Raw genomic sequence first — 19,585 nt, 5'->3', positions numbered from 1 at the left:
GGTGCCCTGCAGGTCCTTGTGAGGCTCTGCCCTCTGCACACCAGCAGCCAGCAAGATGGTTTGCTCGCTTCCCAAAACACAACACCAGCTTATTTTCAAGAAAGATTTATTTGTCGGAGTTCTGGAATGTTAGAAGAGTTTAGTCATCTCAGCTGGATGTCTCCTGATGTCAGCTGGGGGTCACTCAGCCAGTTCCCCGCTCCAGCAGGGAACCAGTACAGCCCAGTTAGCTGAGGAACATTCCACAGTCACCCCATAATGCTGAGGCAGGAGACCATGAGAGCCAGAAGTCCTCTCAGCCATCCCACAGCTCCTCTCTGTCAGCATGGGGATCGGTGATGGGCTTGCACAGTGTGGCCAGCTGTGCTGATCTGCATGTGCTTTGGGGAAAAAAATAGGTAACTTTGTGGCAATAGTGGACAAATGGTGCAGGTGGGTCGTTTCACTTGGCTCTCTGGGCTGGTGGAACCTTGATTGTGTTTACATTCAGGCCCTGCTGCAGGAGGGCGTGTGGAGGGATCCTGCCACAGGGGTGTCACAGGGAGGGGACACTGAGGCACTGCAGAGCGATAAATGGAAGTGTGTCAGGTCCAGCCCAGGAGGGGACAGACAGCACCTCTGCAGTGTCCTCAGCCAGCTCCTGGTGCTCCCACCCAGGGAGGGAAGCGTGGCACAGAGGGAAAGGCTGAGCTGCAGTCTGCCCCATGGCCCCTGGACGGAGGTGGGACAGCAGCAGCAGCTGTAGTGTTCATCCTGGCTTCTCCCATTGCTGAGCAGTGAGCAGGCTTGGGGGAATCCACCTGCTCCCGGTGCTGAAGAGCTTCAGAGAAGCCAGAGGAGGTACAGAAGCACCCACTGCTTTTCACAACACACTTCACAGCATCAGAAGCTGACTCTAGAGGCTGTATGACAAATTGCTGGTTAATACCCACATTAATTCATTTTTTCCCTCAGAGTTACTTTTGCTGTGCCTGCAGAGCCCTCCTCTGCTCGTTTCCTCAAGGTGATATGCTAAATCCTGCTCCCTGGACCGTGGCACTCAGCTCTTGCTGGAATGTGATCAAGCTGCAGATGTGGCTGAGGGAATCACAGGGAATCTGCACTGCTGAGCTCCACGTCCACATCCGGGCCAGCTCCAGTGGGGCAGGATTGGAGCCCAGACTCAGATCCTACAAAGATCTGAGTGAGCCAAGTGCTGCAGCCTGGCTGTGGGGTGCTCTGAGCACCACCTCTGTCCCAGGCAGCGCTCTCAGGTGCTGCTGAAGTACCTGTCACCCTGCCACACTGCCTCATAAGGGTCACTCCATCCTAAGCCTTTGCTCTGGGTCACTCTTGACAATACAAGGGATGAGTCTGGAAAGTAATTTCTCCTACAGAAAGGGAGAGTTTTGAAGAAGAGCAGAAAGAGACCGAGATTACCCATTTTGGATGCCTACTTGAGTACCAGACTGCAGCTGTGTTTATGGGAAGAGACATTTTCACATGCCAATAATTTTCATGCACACCAAGCCTTGTGTAATTTTTTTCTTTCCATTTACAATATTATGTATTTTATATGATAAACTTGAAGTGAGGCTTTCGTGCATGAATGATAACAGTTTCCATAATATTTTTTCATATGCAGAGACATTTTGTTTTGATCTCATGGGGCATGAGTCAACTCCTATTTCAAAGCCACTGGAGTCCTTCCAGTGACTTTCCCAGAGCCTGGCTGACTGGAAAGATGAAGCCTGATGCATTGTAGGTGCAAGTCAGCATGCCCTGTTGAGGCTCAGGGCAGCTTGGTAGAGCAGCTTAAACAAAAAAGGCTCAATCAAGAAACTGTGTCAATAGCATTCAGTGAGCTTGGTGCAAAATGAGAGTCTCTGCCCCAGAAAAGCACATGCTGCAACATCATGAGCCCCTTGGAGAAGCTGGCAGCAGTGAGAGCTCAGCACTGCAAGATCCACAAAGTGCCCATCCAGAAAAGGTGCCAAGGCCCTTAACGCCAAGACTGCAGGAGTCAGGGTCAGCTACAGAACTCATCTGAGTGGGACAAACTGGATTTCCTGTGGGTTTCCTGGACTGCCCAGCCCAGGCTCTGCACCCTCATAAATGCAGCAGCCCTGTGACCTGACCTGGCTGCTCGTGAGTGTGAGTGCTGCCTGCACGGTGACACTGCAGGCTGGCACTGCAGGTGACACTGCAGGGTGGTACTGAACAGTGACACAGCAGGGTGACACTGCAGGTGACACTACATAGTGGCAGTGCACGGTGACACTGCATGGTGACACTGGAGGGTGGCGCTGCACAGTGACACTGTGCAGTGACACTGCAGGGTGGCACTGCAGGTGACACTGCAGGTGACACTGCACAATGACACTGCATGGCAGAGCTGAGGCCACATGCTGCCACCATCCCTGAACATGGAAGGAGTTTCCCAGGAAGACTTTCCAGACTCCTGCTGCAAGTGTGGGATCCCACACAAACTCAGGCACGTGCCCATCCCATACACATGAATTTTATTCCCCTTTTCTACGGACTCCTGGAAGAGTCATTTTGGTTTTTGGTAGGAGCAAGTTTTGAGGGGGAAATAACAGTTTCCCCAATTCAGCAAAATTCTAGCAATTTGTCTCAGCTCAGAAAGATGACCCTGTTCTGTGGGGTCAGTAAGGAAGAGAAACACTCTGGAAGACATAAAATGAGCAAGAAACAGGTCAGGTGCCCAAAGCTACTGACTAAGCATCCTCACTGTTCACAAGGCTGACACGTCCAGAGCTGTCAGTGGCGCAGGGCTGGCCAGAGGGGTGTGTGCCATGCACACAGTGCTCCTGCCAGGCAGCAAGTGGCACGGTGCAGAGGTGCTGAGCAGCGCTCACCGAGGAGGGCCCAGCAGGTGGTGGCCTCTGCCTGGCTCTGCTGCCAGCCCTGGCAGGGACCTGGGGCTGGTGCTGTGTCCTCCACCACCAGCCCTGCTGAGGAAACCCCACGTGGTTTGGAAATGAGGTGAAGTATTTTGTGTTTATGAAACAACTCCTAAGAGTTTGAAAAGGGGACTGTTGGTGTTTACACACAAGCTGGACAGACTCTAACACGGTGCATGCTCTGTTGTGTCAACTCCTGCACCTGCATAAGATATTTTAAAATATTCCTGTGAAATGAGGGAGCCAAAAAACTGGGTCCAGTCAGCCCTGCCTGCGTTCCCACTAGAGCCACGCTGAACATTTTTGCTAATAGGGCTGTGGGATGCTGTGGAAAATCTGCTCTGCAAAGAGCCTTTGCTCCTATCTGAAGTCAGGGCTGGCCAAAAGCAGGGTGTGGAGCTGCAGGGGAGCAGGTGCTGGAGCAGCCTGGGGGCAGAGCTGATGGAGTGCTCCTCCAGAAGAGGGGAGACCTTGGGGGGAGCCCAAGTGTGGCAGCACTGCAGCCCACTGCTGGCACAGGGAGAGCAGCAGCTCAGCTAACACCACCTTCATCCCTCTCAGGCAAGGAGGAGGCTTGGCTAAAGAAGAAGTTGAAGCACATTTTCTTGTGCTTTCCCAAACAACCAGCGTTACCAATGTGCTTCTCATTGTGTGTTTTGGTTTCCTGTGCCAGAGGGTGCCTGGACCCCTGCGTAGCAACAGAGGTTCTCTTTTTTTGTACCACCTGCAGAAGGTCCAGCCTGGCCTGTGTTTGCTTGTAGAGTGACACCAGGATTCAGTCCATAGGAGGTTGTTGACCTGGGAAGAGAGAGCTTCTAGAATTTAAGGGCTGGGCAATTTCTTGGAAACTGCCTTATCAGCACAACTGCAAGCTGGAGCTTTAACAACCCTGCACGTCCCTGGTTCCTCCTCCTGCAGTTCAGTGTCTATGTGCTGTACACATATGTTTATTTTGTAGTTTTCCATTTAAAATAGCCTTGGGCCCAGATTGCCACAAAAGCATGAAGCCAAGATCAATTACTGTGCTGATACTGAAATCAGAGGTCAGGAAAGTCCTGAAACCAGCCAGCAGTGGGGAGCAGGTGTTTGTGCACAGAGGCTCTGAAGGCTGATTCCAAGAACCTCACGTGCCTCCACTGGTGGAGAAGGGAATCCTAGGGGGGGTCAGAGGTTGTTATCAGCAGGGCAAAAAAGTGGTGAAACAGGAGCAGAGAGACGTTGGCTTTGCATGGCAAGGACAATCACCAGGGTGCAGGCTGGTCTAAGAGCAGTGGAGCTGGGCTGAGAGGGGATGGATGGGTGCAGCAATCCAGGGATTTAGACAGAACCTGATGATACATTAAAGTCTGCTGGAGGATGAGCCTGCACTTACAGCTTCAGGCACAGTGTTGCTCTGAAGTTTCACAGGGTCAGGACAGGCTGGGTCACTGTGAATCCTCAGGGTGTCTGTAGTTCCTCAAACCTTCCTGGCTAGAGAAAACCTGGCATCCCAGTCATAGCTGCCACCCTTTGTTATCCCCCAGCTCCTGCTAGGATTTGGTACAACAAAAACACAGCTGGGCAGTCTCCATCCCACATTGTCTGGGATTCTGGGGAAGACATCTTCTGGGAGAGCTGTAGAGAGCAGGAGCTTTGCTTCTGGGATTCAGCCCTCATCCCTGAGGGGCAGTCTGAGTGAGAGCCTTGGGAGCAGCCAGCCAAGCCCACCTGGCTGCCCTCAGCAGGACAGGCTGCTCTGCAGAGCCAGCACCTCCCTGGAAAACAAATGTCCAGAGCCCCAGGCACGCAGCACCAAAACCTTCACCTCCTGAATCGCTGCTGTGATAATCCTGTTTGCTCTGTCTTAGTGACTGAAGAGAACCATAACCACGAAAAACAGCAGGATTATCCCCCAGCACCTGTTCCCACTGAAAGGATTATCACAGCTGGCTGCATCAGTGACATCCCTGGGGTATCACCATGAAAGCAGCCTGAGTGACATGGCAGCCCAGCAGAAGGAGACCTCTCTCCCCTCTGCATGCCCCTTTCCTGCTTCTGGAAGCTCCTCACAGACAAAGGCCAGCCCATACAGATACAAGACTCAGTGTTTCCATGTCTGCAGAGCACAGACTTGCTCTCCAAATAGCTTCATCTCCTGTTTGTCTGTCAGGGAGGCAGTGTGAGAACTATGGGCTGTAAACTGCAGGGCTGAGAAGACAGACAGCAGCTTTAAAACACTTTAAAAACAAGCTTTTTTTCCTGCTCAACATTCCCTGTGTTTCTGTTGTTCCAGCACAGTATCTGACCCACTCACCTCACAACATGGTAGGGCTCTGCTGTGCTGCCTTTACACCAACAATACAATGGTAGCTGATGTAAGAGCTATTTACTGCAGAATGAACATGATTGATTGCAGAAAAAGACATCTTCCTCAAAGCTGTTTACATGGGGAAGCAGGAAAACTGGAGAGGGTCCAGAAAAATTTTGAAGGGACTCAGCTCGGTGGTGGATGCAACAGGAATGCAACCCTCCTGTAGATGGAGGACTTGTGTTTCAAACTCACCTTCCAGACATGAAACCTGCCCCACTGTGCCCTCCTGGCTCTCCTGTGGGGCCACCTGAGACACCAAGATTTGCACAATCCTGTGAAATTGCCAGTGGGCTTTGCACAGTGCCCTGAGGGCTGGTTCTACCTCAGAGAGGTGCTGCAACTGCCCCAAGGCCTCTGTGACATGAGCTGACACCTCTTTCCATTGGTCTTCTCCAGGAAAATCCTTCCATCTCTCAAGCAGAGGCCTTGAAGAATGAAGACACAATTTTCTTTTACCAAAGACACATTTTTTTTTTTTCCTATAATGGAATGTAACATTAAACTAAACACTGGAACATGGAGAAAAACAAAGCAAAAAAATCCACGGAAATCATCCTTAGCTTCTAATGATTTTTGCAAAACACTGCTGAAATTAGGTTTTATAGAAAAAATGTATTTATCATATCTTTCAGCACTGGAAAACTATGGTTAAATTAAAACTTTATTTTAAACTCTGACTATGATCCAGCAGTGATATGAAATTTATAAATAGCTTATCATACACCACAGTATAAAAAGAACATTTAGCCTCTCGTTATTGAGACTAATTCATTGTTTTATGTGAGATGGGAATTAGCTTTACCCCTCTGACCATCAAAACAGAGAAAAAAATTAAAACCACAGGGAGGAGAGCAAAACCAACCCACACATCAGAGTCTCCTCTGGAAAGGACCATAGGAAAATGGTCCCTGTTGGAAAAAGCCACCCTGATACTGAAGCTTGTCTACAGCTGGGCTGAGTCCAGGCAGCACCGAGCAGCAGAGGGCTCTGATCCCCACCATGGTGCACAGGATCTCAGCCTCTGACCTGCATAAAAGCTGTTCTCAAGCCCTGGGCCAGCCAGGTCCCCAGCTTAAATCAGTGACACTATGCATGGGTGGCTCTTTCCAAAGTCTTCACCCTGTTGTTTTTGGCCATGGCTTTGACAGGATGGCTGCAGACAACTCCTTGTGCCAGCTCAGCTTCAAAGCAAGAGAAGTCCTGTGGCCCTGGTCCCAAGGCCCTGCAGAGACTCTCCTGGCAGGGCTCAGTAACACAGGGTACAAACTGGGCACTCAGTCTGGCTGTGCAGCTGTTTTACTTGGCCAGGAATTTCCACATGGCTGATGATGCTGATGCCTCTCCTGTGCCATGCTCCTGCTGTTTTCCAGTGGCTCAGGTACCATGCTTAGCTACAAGAGTAGAGCCTGTCTGGGTTTTTAAGGTGCTCCTTGAGATCTCTTAGCAGCCCCACAACAGTGGTGCCTCTGCCAGAGGGGACCAGCAGCTTCCAGGTGGGAGAGGATCAGAAGTATTCTCCTTGGGTTTTTCAGTCTTGGAACCTCAGATAGAGGAGACAGCATTCCTTTATCCAAGCTTCATTAATATCCCATCAAAAAAGGCAAATGTTCCTCATTCTTGGGCCAGCAGAGTCGGTGTGCTCTGCTCTGGCCATGTCCCAGACTCTGTGTGTGTGTGTGGGGGGATGCAGACCATGGGCTGTGGCACAGCAGCACCAGTGCAGCCCATCAGGGTGCTGGCTGCAGAGCATGCAGCAGCACAGGTCTGCTGCTCCTGCATGCAGTGCAGAGGCCATCACTGAAGTGGCAGGGAGTGTGTGACCACAGGGTGGCTTGGAGAATGCTGTGGAGCAGCACAGAGGGAAGATGGGAAGCTGGTGGAGGGAGGCTCCAAGCAGCAGCAGCCAGGAGCCAGATTGTGACATGGGGAGATAAGGCTCTTGATGGATAGACCTCAGAAGGTTTGAAGGTTTTTGTTCTGCTTGGATAAGCAGTCAAATATTCACATAGATAAGCTTCAGAAATGCATCTGCTCTGAAAACCTTTGTGTCTTATAAAGCAGGGCTGGAAATAGAACAAGAGAATTCCTCTGTGGCTTTTGTGGCTCCTGGGCTTTCCTCCCCCAGCACCAGGATGACCAGAATTACCCACACAAGCAAACCAAGAGTCAGGACAGCTCCCACAGCCAGACCTTCCCTGAACCTCAGGCATTCAGCTGTGCCTGAGCACCAGCCTAGCTGAGGGCTGAAGGCAGCACTGAGGATGGCCAGCAATTAACCTGCACTTCCAATAGCAGTGCTTGAGTGGAGCGCATTTGGAGGGTGCATCACTTCCTTGGAAACAAACTAGAGCCCTGTACTTTACTCCAGCGAGTTTCCTTGTACCATGAGTTGTTTAAACTGTTTGTGATTATGCATTTCCCACTCAGACAAAAACAGACCACAAAGCCCGAGGCACCAAGGCTGGTAGGAAAACGGAAATCCTGCTCCAAGCGGGCAGAGAGCAGCTCCCTGGCTCTGGGCAGCGCTGGCAGGCCCAGCAAAGGTTTGGGGCAGGAAGCAGCAATTTCTGGCTCTGTAGAAACCTTTCAGGTTCACCTTTGAAATATGACTCCCAATCAGTTCTGCAGGATTTCTGTCTGAGCATCCCCCAGCTTTGGCATGCCTTGGGGAGGAACCAGGTCCAAACCCTGAGGTCAGAGCAGGAGAGGGCTTCCAGCCAGCCAGAGAGTCCCTTTAAGGTCCCATGTAGGGTCAGCTCATCTCTTCCCCTGTGTCTCTCCCTGGGCTATTCAATTTGCCATTTATTACTTTGCCCTAATGAGTCTCCCCATCCACCCCCTGGCTTTAACCTCTTCCCTGCCAGGCTGTGTCTGGAGTTTGCAGGAGAAAGTTGTTTATGTTAAATTGCTTTGTAATAGTTTCCTCCTCTGCCACCTCCCTTCCTTCCCCAATAAAAGCCCTCCGGCATGTTTGGCAAATCCTCTAAACAAAGAGGAGGGTTTGGAGACCCAACAAATATTTGGTGAACCCAGTGGGGAAATAATGTCTTTTTTGAAGGACGTTGCAGCCTGAATTCATAATAGTAGGAAACCAGTGTCCACCCTAGGTAAGGAATTGTCTACTTGCAGCTACCAGACATGAAATACAGATGCCCATGCAGCCAAAAGTCATCATTGGGTGCAGGGGGTTAACCCTGTGTTTTCCTCCCCAGTCAAGATGGTGCTGATGGCAGCAAATCTATGTGTTTGCTGATCTCCAAATACTTGAAGTTGTGACAAGTGGGCAGGGAAAGGAGAACATAAAAAGGCAAGAGTGTTTTGAACTCACCTAGGCTGATGAACAGAAGCACAAGGCAATGAAAATCCATTAGCCTGACTGCTCCCTGCAGAGGAAAACCAGGCACACAAAATCCAATTCATTATTCTCTTTCTTGTTTAACGCTAAGTAAGTCATTGAACTTTACTACTTGATCTATCCATTTTCTTTAGTCGTGGGGCTGCAGGAAATCTTTCTCTTCGCAAAGGGGGTTTCAAGTTTCTCACTGATATCACATAAAAAATACTTGGGAGTGTATGAGTAAAAAATAACTGCATTTCAAAGAAAGCTTGAGCCATGCAGATAATGATAATTTTTCTTCTCTGAAGCACAGAACAGAGGAGTGGAGGCCCCTGGGAGCTGGGAGCACCATTGTTCTTCTTCCAGGCCATTATCTGGAGACAGGCTCTGAGATAGACTCCGATGAGGCCACGGGAAGGATTATCTGCTCGGAGTGCTAATGGCATGCATTTGACAACATCAACCTTTTAATTTATGAGGTGCCTTGTAACCTAAAGGCAAAGAAATTCATACCACGATAGCCCAAACACATCCGGTGCAATTAAAAATAGTCTGATCAAAGCCCAGCCTGCTCTACAGCCCCACTTACCTAATTGCAGCTATATGGAAAAGTTCCACCTTCCTAAAGGCACCTTACTGGATTTTGTACTGTGATGGCAGCGTTATATAACGAGAAATATATTAATGGAAACTATCCAGCACTGAAATCATTCCAGCCTTTTTATCACCACATTCCTTGCTCCCACATAAGTGAAGTGTGCAGGAATAAAAGCTGCTCAACATCATTCACCAGCAGACACACATGATGGGGTTTGCTCACAAGCCCCTAACAGCTCAGTGGTGCCCATGAGTGCTGGGATTCATATTTACACTCTGGGCAAACAGAGCTGCTCTTCCTAGGAAATTATTTTTCCACTGTCCCTGGCTTGTGGCCATGTCACCCTCTTGCATTTGAGGACAGATTAGTGCTATGACCCACAAGAGTTACTCTTTTAGCTGCCCTGGTCCCATTCTCAGTCAAAAGTTTGTCCCATGCCCCATGCTCTGGTCCTGGAAATAATCAGACTTAAATAATTTTTTTTTTTTTATTGCACCAGTACTTGTAAAAAAAAATATTTTGAATTTTCACATACAGTGAGAAGCTTAATGGCTTAGTCACTATGCCTCTGAATAGAATGTTCAGAGCAGCTTCTGAAAGGGAGAGAAGGTTTGGGTGGTAAGCCCTCTTTTTTCAGCACCAGTCAAGCAAAACAATGGGCCAGAGAGGGCTGGTTTGGGCCTCAGCTTCTGCATCACCACTGGACATGAGATTGGTGATCACAGTGATGGATCCAAATCAAGGCTGCTACCAAAACAGATGATCTCTAACCTGTCACTTTGCACTTTCCTATGCCAATTGCTACGCCTGTTTGTGCAGCCTGCTGGGTGAGCTGAAACAAGCCCTGCCTGAAAGGGCTGGTTTCCACCACAGGAGCCCACTGCCCCTGCAGCAGCACAGGCAGCAGAGCCAGGCTGGGATGCAGAACACGGAATGGGAGTTGAGGGCTTGGGAGGAGAAGGACAGGCTGATGTTGAAAACCACAGGCAGGCATCTACCCTGTTGCCAGACAGCTGGTAACTGCCTGGCAGTGAAACAGGAACAAAACCTCTCTCGTGGATGTTCTCAAGGTGGTTTAGAGCACTGCTGCAACACCTGTTGTGAGTGGCAATTACTGCAGCACCTGCCTTGTGCTGCAGATGAGATAAAAGCTCCAAGAAGCCCGAGTATTGGACACAAGCTGTTTTGTGAGCATCCCCACAGATGCTCCCGTGTCACATCCAGCACGGATGCTCTGCTGGTGTGGCCATGGGAACCAGCCGGGGTAGCAGCGATGCCTCGGCCGGGGCTGTGTGTGAGCAGCAGGTCCCACATCGCCCTCCTGCCTCCCGTGCCCGCGGCAGGATCGCTGCCTGCCAGGGATCGCTGCCTGCCCGGGATCGCTGCCTGCCAGGGACACATCCCGCACCGCCCTGCGCGTCCTAAGTGAGCTAATTGACATTCTATTTGACGGCTCCCAAGTGAGCATTTAGGGGAAGAGCAGACAAACAAAACACCCCTGGCTGAAGGCGGGCTGTGGAACAATGGGAGCTTTGTGGGACATCTCCCAGTTCACCTGCTGCAGTCCAAGAGGAAGCGCTCCTCCCTGCGCTGCACAATGAGAGGTGGCGGCGCAGGCTGACACTCACCTTGGTGTGACACTCACGCTTGTGTGACACTCACCTTTGCGTCTCAGGACACCTCTGAGTCCCTTCTGACACTCGGGCAGGTGAGAGGGGCACACATTGCACACCCGAATGGCAGCAGAGGGAAGTGACTGGGGGCACAGAGAGTGTCCCTGGGGGGGCCAAGGTGGATGGCATTTGTCCATCACTAGGCTGTCTGTAACCCTCGCTGGACCAGTCACTGCAGGGCTCTCCATCTGCACGTGGAAACTTCAACCCTGAGCACTGTTCTCCCTTCTCCACCAGGAATTGCCACCAGAGGCTTTTCTTGATTCCTTCTTTTTAACGAGAGGTACCTACATTTTGGCAGCAGAGCACTGTTCAAATTTTACCACCTGGAAAAATCTTTTGTGATGCTGCACCTGCAATTGCTCCTTACAGTGGCAGGGTCCCCCTCTGAGGGAGGGCAGCTTGCAGATTTTAAGGGGGCTGCAGCACTCACCTGGCCCTGCAAAATGGCTTGTTGGTAGCTGAAACACTTATACAACTAGCAGCTGCTGAGATTTTGAGCTCTTTCGTGTCTCTGTTTGCCTCTTTGGTGTATACACTTAGACCTGCCTTTCAAAGCATTGTGCCGATGAGCTTAAGAGCAATTATCGAAATAATTCTAGTAGGAAGAAGCCAAATATCATGGCTTTGAGAGAGACACTGGGCTAGTGTCTCTTGCAAAGGTACATCACCGCCTGGAGACGCACAACAGTTGCTAATGGCTAAAGCATTGAACTAGTAAAAAATCCTCATTTAATCTCATTAAGGACAACAGGATTTGGTGCATTACACAGGATCAGATGGGAAGGGTACAGCATTACATCTGAGATGCTCTGCTAATCATGCCAATGGCAAAAGTCTGCAAATGGTAAGCTTCTGTTTCCTTCTTTAGGTTGTGAACCTGGAGGTCAGGACTCATTTCCTATTTGTCTGGGAATTTTGCACTCTAGTGCAGCCAGTATTAATAACTCTGAGCATCAATCTGAAAAGAATGGGTACAACCAAACCCAGACACTGCCCAGCCCCTGGTACAGTTCATATCTGGATTGAAACAGCTGCCAGGGCACAGACAGAAATACTTGTGCTGCTGGGTGCTAAGGCCAAGCAGGCAAATATTACCATGCAAAACCTGGAAGCTGAGTGGGGCAGGGAAGAAAAAAGTTAGCTTGTGAAGCAAATGTGAGTACCAAGCTGCTGGTTTTGGTGAAGCAGGAAGCTGATCACCAGTTTACATAACAAACCCAAACTCTGCTCCATTTCCAGCACAGCAGGCCCGATTCTGTGGCTGGTTGGAAGGACAGAGGATGAGTCAGGGCAGGAGCATGGCTGGCAACCAGTGCCAGCATGCCCGGGGCAGCATGGGCACACCCTGCACCCCACAGCACCTGCCCACAGCACTGCCACGCCCCGAGGCCATGGGGCACCTCCTGTTTGGCACCATGGAACAGGAGGGTGGCTCCAGGCTGGGGGACGGCTCCAGGTCCAATGAAACTCAGCTGGAGCCACTTGGAGAGGAGGAGGAGGAGATGCTGAGGAGGTCCCATGTGTCTGTGGCTGGCCAGGGAGCTGCGTGGCTTTGCCATCAGCTGAAAGCTGCTCAGGTGTGCTTTAGTCTGCTGCTGTTATCCACAAAGAATAAGAAAACTTCTAGGAATGTTTCTGGGCATATTTCAGCTGCCAGTCCTTTGGTGGCATGGTCCTATATGGAATGTCTGACCTCTCACACTTCCTAACCCATGTTTAGGGCAGTTAGGCAGTGCCTCTGCCTGGTGAATCCCTCTCCAAACAATTATACTTTACCAGTAAAAGGAAACACCTACAGCATGGCCAAAGAAAACACCCCAGTTTTCCTTTTTGCATTGACAATCCTGTGTTTGCTCACCAGCATCACCTTTTTTATCCTTTTCCCATCTCGGTCACTTTTCCCAGCAGAATTTGGCAGGCTGAAGTTACTGAATTGCAGGGATAAATCACCTGCTGTTACCATGGGCGGCTGCTCCTGGCGGATGGGCAGGCATACAAACATCTCAGAGAAAAAGCAGATCGATTTCTTCTGCCACATGATTGTCAAAAAATATTGTTGATCTTACATTATGCGTGATTGTTTATACGAAGAGAAAGAATCCTTACTTCCCCCTGGGCCGTTTGGGAATTTGGCAGGGTCTGAAAGCGAGTCAGTGGTGCATAGGGTAATGCTCCACGGGGAGAGTGTGCTTAGTGCTATTGCAGGAGATCACATTAGTGCTCTTGACACAACCAAACAGAAAGTCCCAGCTGAACAATGAGTTTTTAGCACAAAAAGTGAAATGTTAGCAAGGTGTGTACATCGCCGAGAATTTGCTTCATCTTGCTCGTTGATGTGGTGGTAACAGAACTATTTTTAGGTATAATCCTTCAAACAGAACATGACTTCTCCTTTCTGATTAGCACAAAGCTGGCTGCTAGTCAAAGGATAATTATTTCCCAACACATCACCTAACACACACCAGCAAACAAAACACTCATTATTTGAACTATCCAGCACTAACTGTTGTTTAGCAGTTAACATTTTCTCGACAGCTTTAAATAGGACTAATTGCTCCAGCTTCATTAGCAGAGGTCATTTGCTGTTGGTAACAATACTTTTCTGGAGATAGTCTCTCGTATGAGATTAGATTATCAGGTCAAATTCTGCTCCCAGTGGCAATGATGCCTGACCGCATTTGGCCTCACGAAAGTCTGCTCTTTTCAGTTCATAGCTGCCCAATTTCCAGGCCTGCAGCTGATATATTGCATAAAGGAAGTAAGTGCACTCCACCAGACGGGAAATTACAATAAATTAGGAAAGTGTGCAGCACAAGGAAGGTTTGCAAAATAGCCACTTCAAGGTTGTTAATAAAATCTCAGCCTCAGATAGTGTTTAGGAAAAAAAAAAAGCTGATAAAGAAGTTGTCCTTATAGTCGACGACACATGGATATCCAAGAGGGAAAGCAGCATCTGCATAAGAACCAGTGCAAGCAGCAACTCAAACACCCAGCTGATGCTGTCAAATGCACAGTTCAGATCATAATCCATCTTTTTTGCACATAGTTCCATGCTGCTTGGAGCTGTAGACAGTGGATGCTGAGGGTTGCAGTCTCAGAGGGCAGTGGATTTGCAGGAGGGCTTCTGTGCAGCTCTCACTGGTGGGGAGTCCTTCTGTAGAGCCTGCTGTGTGTCTGAAGCAGCTTCAACTTCCCTGAGCACACACAACACTGAATCCAGCCCTTCAAGCTGATCTATTCCCATTCAAACACGTGGAGAGAGGCAGCCTTCTTTTCAGAAGTGCTGAGCAAACACTGCACAGAGTGTGGCCGGCGCCTTGGAGAATCAGGCGTCTTCCATGTGGAAGTCTCCAGGCATCCTCGCCAAACAATTTTGGTCCTGGCAGCTGCAGGACGTTTTCCCTGAGCGGATTTCTGGTTTACCTGTGTCTCCCTTCCCTGCAGGCCTGCAGCTCTTTGCTGTTGCTTTCCTGCCCACGTACGTGTGCAGCCGCATGCCTACCACCTTTTCTTCCTGACTTGCAGCTCCAACTGCTAATCCACGTCTGGTTTTCGTCAGAAAAAAATATTCATCCTGAGTGTTTGACTCACTGCCTCCAGAGTATTTTAGCTGCTCCACAATGCTTCTCAGAGTATCCTTCTTCCCTGCAGAGAACAGCCTGTTCTGAGTGTGATCCACAGCAGACTGCTCGCCAGCAGCCTCCCCTTCCTCGCACACGTGTGTGCCATATGTCCTGCTCTGTCCTCACTGTTACTGTACCACTGCCTTTCCACGCCGTGCAAGATGGACTGGCATGCCCTGTGCAGGCTGCCAGTGGGATTACTTCAGCTGTCTATGAAGGCACTCAACGTGTCAGCCTCCAGACTCTTCCAGCAGGTCCTCAACTGGCAAAAATTCAACAGCAGACAAATCCTGACTGCTTTGCTGACACAGCTGGCCCTTCTGAGGTCAGTGGGCTAAACCCATCCTACCTCAGTGCCATTACACTTGTCCAGGAGATGCATCACCCAGTACAGTTCGTCAGCAGGGCAAGCAGAGCAAGTTCTGGCCATAAATTTCCCACCCAAGTTGGACCCTGTTGAGGCAAAAATGTCACTACTTTTTAAAGTCTAAGCACAGGAGTGTTTGGATAGTTAAAACTGAGAGTGTGAACTGATTTATGAGATGAAGAGCCAAGTCCATCAGGCTGTCCTGCTCCATGCTCCCTGTGCTTCTCCAGGATCTAGCACCCTGCTGAGGACGAGGGCTTGACAGTCACTTCAGTTCCCAGCTAGGTGCTGGGATCCTGTCCTGCTCTACCCAGCAGGCAGGGACCTGGCCCTGCCCTGGCTCTGTGATCCAGCACATGCACAGGGAGAGCAGCGCTATGTCCCCATCCCATCCCAGACATGCACAGCCAACATCTCGCTGCAGTTGCTGGCATCAGACATCACCATCCAGGGCACCCTTTTGGTCCTGTGGTGTTTGCTATAATCAGAGATAAAACCAGTTGGTTTTTTTTTTTAATTATTTGATGGCAGAGCCCACTTCACTTAGCTCCTGATCTGATGTCACCCCAGCATTTTAAGGAGCCCATTTCACTGTTATCAAGGAAGACACCATTAACTGCAGCTCACATCAAACTCCAGTGACATCAATGGAAAAGTATTATTTACTTCTCCAGTCCCTTTATTTTGTATTTGCATAAAAAGAATAGCTTCTTTTTTCCCCCTGAAAATACAACATTAGAAATTGCAAAGGACAAATTCCTTAACTTTGAAAACAAAGAAAAATGAACAACTGGTTTCCAAAACAAACCGCGAGCCACCACCCTGAAGAACTCGCTTTGGGAAGTGCTGTTCCTGGGAGCTGATATTTAATTAAACTATGCTCCTGAGTTTAATAAAGCCAGAAAATACTTCACTTTTATTCTGCACTGTCTATTTGTTTCTCTGCCTGCCATTTATTCATTTCAGTAATGAAAAACTTTATGAAATCACAAGGATAGAGCACACCTTCATAAAGCAATAAAGGAAGACAACCTTTCGGAGCAGGGGCACAAAGCTGCAGCACTTCTGCTCACGGTAACTCCTTACTTAGATCAATGAAAAATACAACATTCAGTTATCATGACCTGCTTGGGCAGGATCAGGCCTGCTCTCAGCATGAGGTGGACCCACTTGTGGGGTGGCATTTCTTTCTACTCAAGACCATTTTAAGCTTTCAAATTAAGTGTCCTCTGTAATCTTAAATATTTCTGGTCTCCTGACTCCCAGCCATGTACTCCAATGACAACAACGACAAAAGAAAAAAAAAAAAGAAAAAAGTAAAAAAGAAAAAAAAAAAAGAGAGAAGAATATATTCCAGAAAGGAATAGTTCAAGAAAATGAGTATTCATTATCAGAGTGGAAACACCTTGTCATTAGCCATTAATTTTTTCCCATTAATAAGGGAAGTCAGTGGACCTCACTGCAACAGGAACACAACCATGCTGGGTTTCAAACAGGTTTTTACAATACTGTGTCAGGAAAAGCCATTAGATCAAGTTGTATTTGTAATCTAAGCCATCATTGGAGAAAAACAAATGCTGTTCTTCCCATTATAGGCTGGTATTGTTTCAAAACCTATAGAGACACACTTGCTTGTGCTGCAATGGCATTTATTGCACATAGACCAATTACTTACACAGTAGTAAATTGCACCAAAGTATAAATATGTTATAAAACACACACAGAGAGAAAAATGGAAATGACACACAAGTGCTAAAATAACAGCAGATTCACGTGGGCATTTGGAAATAAAAATAAAAATAATAAAGTCTCTTAAGATATTTTAATTTATAATATGGATATATTTACAGTACCTTCAAAAATAATAATAAAAAAGTCACTCTCTCAATAAAACTATAACAGATCAGACAAAACCAGAAATCAGGTTCAGGGTCGGTGTTACGCAAACCTCCGTTTCCTTTTCAATCTGCATGTGTGTATGTGTGTGCAAGTAATATCTTCAAATAACTTTACAACTCTTTAACACTGTGCAAAAAAACGACTTTGTCGCCATTTTTAAAAAAAATGTGCAGTAAATTTTTGTTGCCAGGATTCTCCCCCCTCCCCCCGTTCATCTGTAATTACAATGAACAAGCTGCAGAAGGTTCCTCACCCCCCCCCTCCCCGGCCCTTGTCCTAAAACCCTATTAGTGGTATGTAAATATGCTGTTTAATATAAACATGGTCCGTTCATTCCCCTGTACAATATGCACAGTTTGAGGTAGAAGTTTCTCAGCCTGACTGCTATTGTCTGGCCGAAGGAGATAAGCACAGTAACTCACTGCTGGCTGATGCAGAGGCAATAAGCACAAGAGTGTGGGTTGGGTTGTTTTACCCCTTTCCAAAATATACCAGTGCTCCTCACTGCTCATTATTTTCTCTCTCGCTACTCTGCAGACGAGGAGAGCACGGCTGCTCCGAGCTTAAAACTCATCTTGCCAGCAGGTCTCCGTCTTGCCGGCCGCGCTCTGTGCCCCGAGCACCTGCAGCACCGACCCCGCACCTCCCAAAAAATCCCGCTGCCCTGGGAGAGGGGATGTGCCCCGGGACCGGGCGGGGGTGGCCGGACCCCAGCTGAAGCCGAATCGGGCCGCCAAGGGCCAGCAGCACCCGCTGGTTCGGCCACCAGCACGGTCCTGGGACGGTCACCCGAGCGCGGGCGCCGCCGCCACCGTCCCCGCGACAGCGCGTCTCCCAAAGACACGGCGGCTGCCTCTGGGACGGGCGGCTTGTTTCCTCTGCTGTCCGCTCAGTGGGTTTCCTGTTTTCTGTAGTTTCGGATGAGGTATGTCGTACACCAGTTCACCTGCTTCTATTCCTAAGTAAACACCCGCTCTCCCCCTGCCACGGCAGGGCTCGTTTCGCTCGGCAGTAGCGTTACCATCGGGCAGCTGCCGGGGCTTTCTCTGCTCCTGCGCGTCTCCCTGCCTGCCTTTCCCCCCTGTCCCGGCTCCGACGCGGCCCCCACGCCCCCCCCTATACCTTGGACTCCGAGTCGGAGGCTTTGCTATGTCTCTCCTCCAGGCTGGACTCGCTGCCGCCCCGTGTGCCCCCGTTGCAGTCGGACCAGGTCCCTGCCAGGCTGCGCTCCGGGGAGCCCACGGTGCTGATGAAGCCCCCGGGCAGCCGGGCCAGCTCCCCGCCGCCGCCGGGCAGCCACCGGTCGGCTTTCCGGCGGCAGCAGAGCAGCCTCTTGAAGGCCTTACGAAAGTCGGGGCTGCGGCAGTAGATGATGGGGTTGAACGCGGAGTTGGCGTAGCCCAGCCAGTTGAAGAAAACGAAGAGCCAGTCCGGCACCAGGTCCCTGTTGAAGACGTTGACGATGTTCACCAGGAAGAAGGGGAGCCAGCAGAGGGTGAACACCCCCATGATGATGCCCAAAGTCTTGAGGGCTTTCTGCTCCTTCATGGCCATGATGCGGGAGGTCTTTCGCTTGCTGGTCCGGCCGTTGCCGAGGATGGGCTGGTGGTGAGGGTGAGCGGGCAGGGGCGTCTGCGGCTGCTCCTGGCTGCCGTAGAACCGGCCCTCGCACCTATCGATCTTCCTCATCTGCTCCTTGGCCTCTCTGTACACCCGCAGATACACAAAGATCATGATGAGAAGGGGGATGTAGAAGGAAATGATGGACGAGGCGATGGCGTAAGCCCTGTTGGTGACGAAGTCGCAGCAGCCCGGATCCTGGTAGCACTCCAGCGCCTGGGGGTCGTCATCCCGCCACCAGTGCATCATGATGGGCAAGAAGGAGACCAGGCCAGAGATGGCCCAGACGGTGCAGATGATGCCCTTGGCCCGACCCTTGGTCATGAGGCTCTGGTAGCGGAAAGGCGAGGTGATGGCCAGGTAGCGGTCGATGGCGATGACGCACAGGGTCTCGATGCTGGCGGTCACGCAGAGCACGTCCAGGGAGGTCCAGCACTCGCAGAGGAACGACCCCCAGAGCCAGGTGCCCCGCACCACCAGCGTGGCCCCGAAGGGCACCACCAGCAGCCCCATCACCAGGTCGGCGCAGGCCAGCGAGGTGATGAACAGGTTGGTGAGGGTCTGCAGCCGCTGCGTCCTCCCGATGGCCGCGATCACCAGCACGTTCCCGGCCACGATGAGCAGCACCACCAGGGCCATCAGCAGGCTCATGCCCACAGCCCACTGCTGCGACAGCTCGGCGGCGGGCAGCTGCCTGCTCCCGGGCGGCACGGCCGTCACCCCGGCCACGGAGCGGTTCTGGGGGCCGCAGTCCGGAGGCAGCCACCCATCGCCCATGGCTGTGCGGGGCGCTCCGGCCGCCGCTCCGCACCGCGCCGCGGGCAGGAAGGCGGCGCCGCCGCCGCTGCCACCGCCCGGGGGCTGCCGCATGGCCCCGCGCCGCGCCGCCGGACGGGCCCGCCCCGACACCGCCCCGGCACCGCCCCGGTACCGCCCCTGCACCGTCCCTGCACCGCCCCGGTACCGCCCCGGCACCGCCCCGGCACCGCCCGCCGCCAATCGGCACCGAGGGAGCGCCGCTGAAGCGCCCCGCCCGCTCACCGGCGGTACCGCTGCCCCTGTTCCTGCCCCGTCCCTGCCCCTATCCCTGCCCCATTCCTGCCCCTATCCCTGCCCCTATCCCTGCCGGTATCCCGCCTGGACTCCCCGGACCCTCGTTTTTGCTCCGGCTACGCTCTGCGCGCCCCGCGGCCGCCGGGCTCGGAGCCCCCT

The 19,585-nt window shown here is 51.0% G+C and overlaps 1 protein-coding gene across 4 annotated transcripts; it reads right to left on the bottom strand.

The window, feature by feature from the left end:
- Window positions 1-102: 102 nt before the first annotated feature.
- Window positions 103-19,269, bottom strand: ADRB1 (adrenoceptor beta 1). 4 transcript variants are annotated; one of them, XM_038141043.1, is made up of 4 exons: window positions 17,876-19,269; window positions 8,582-8,636; window positions 5,576-5,678; window positions 1,260-5,413 (listed from the first exon to the last, which is right to left on the bottom strand). In XM_038141043.1, the coding sequence occupies exons 1-4, from the start codon at window positions 19,241-19,243 to the stop codon at window positions 5,377-5,379; spliced, it is 1,563 nt and encodes a 520-aa protein (XP_037996971.1). In that variant the 5' UTR covers window positions 19,244-19,269; the 3' UTR covers window positions 1,260-5,376. The 4 variants fall into 4 exon arrangements, 3 of the variants coding, with proteins under 3 accessions (XP_037996973.1, XP_037996971.1, XP_037996972.1); XR_005257413.1 differs by lacking the exon at window positions 1,260-5,413 and adding an exon at window positions 327-380 and having other exon boundaries at window positions 5,446-8,636; XM_038141045.1 differs by lacking the exons at window positions 1,260-5,413; window positions 5,576-5,678; window positions 8,582-8,636 and adding an exon at window positions 103-380.
- Between the last annotated feature and the right edge of the window lie 316 nt (window positions 19,270-19,585).

The sequence above is a fragment of the Motacilla alba genome, chromosome 6 (genome assembly GCF_015832195.1).
Source record: "Motacilla alba alba isolate MOTALB_02 chromosome 6, Motacilla_alba_V1.0_pri, whole genome shotgun sequence".
NCBI classification, from domain to species: Eukaryota; Metazoa; Chordata; class Aves; order Passeriformes; family Motacillidae; genus Motacilla; species Motacilla alba.
This window is presented reverse-complemented; position numbering and strand designations above follow the sequence as displayed.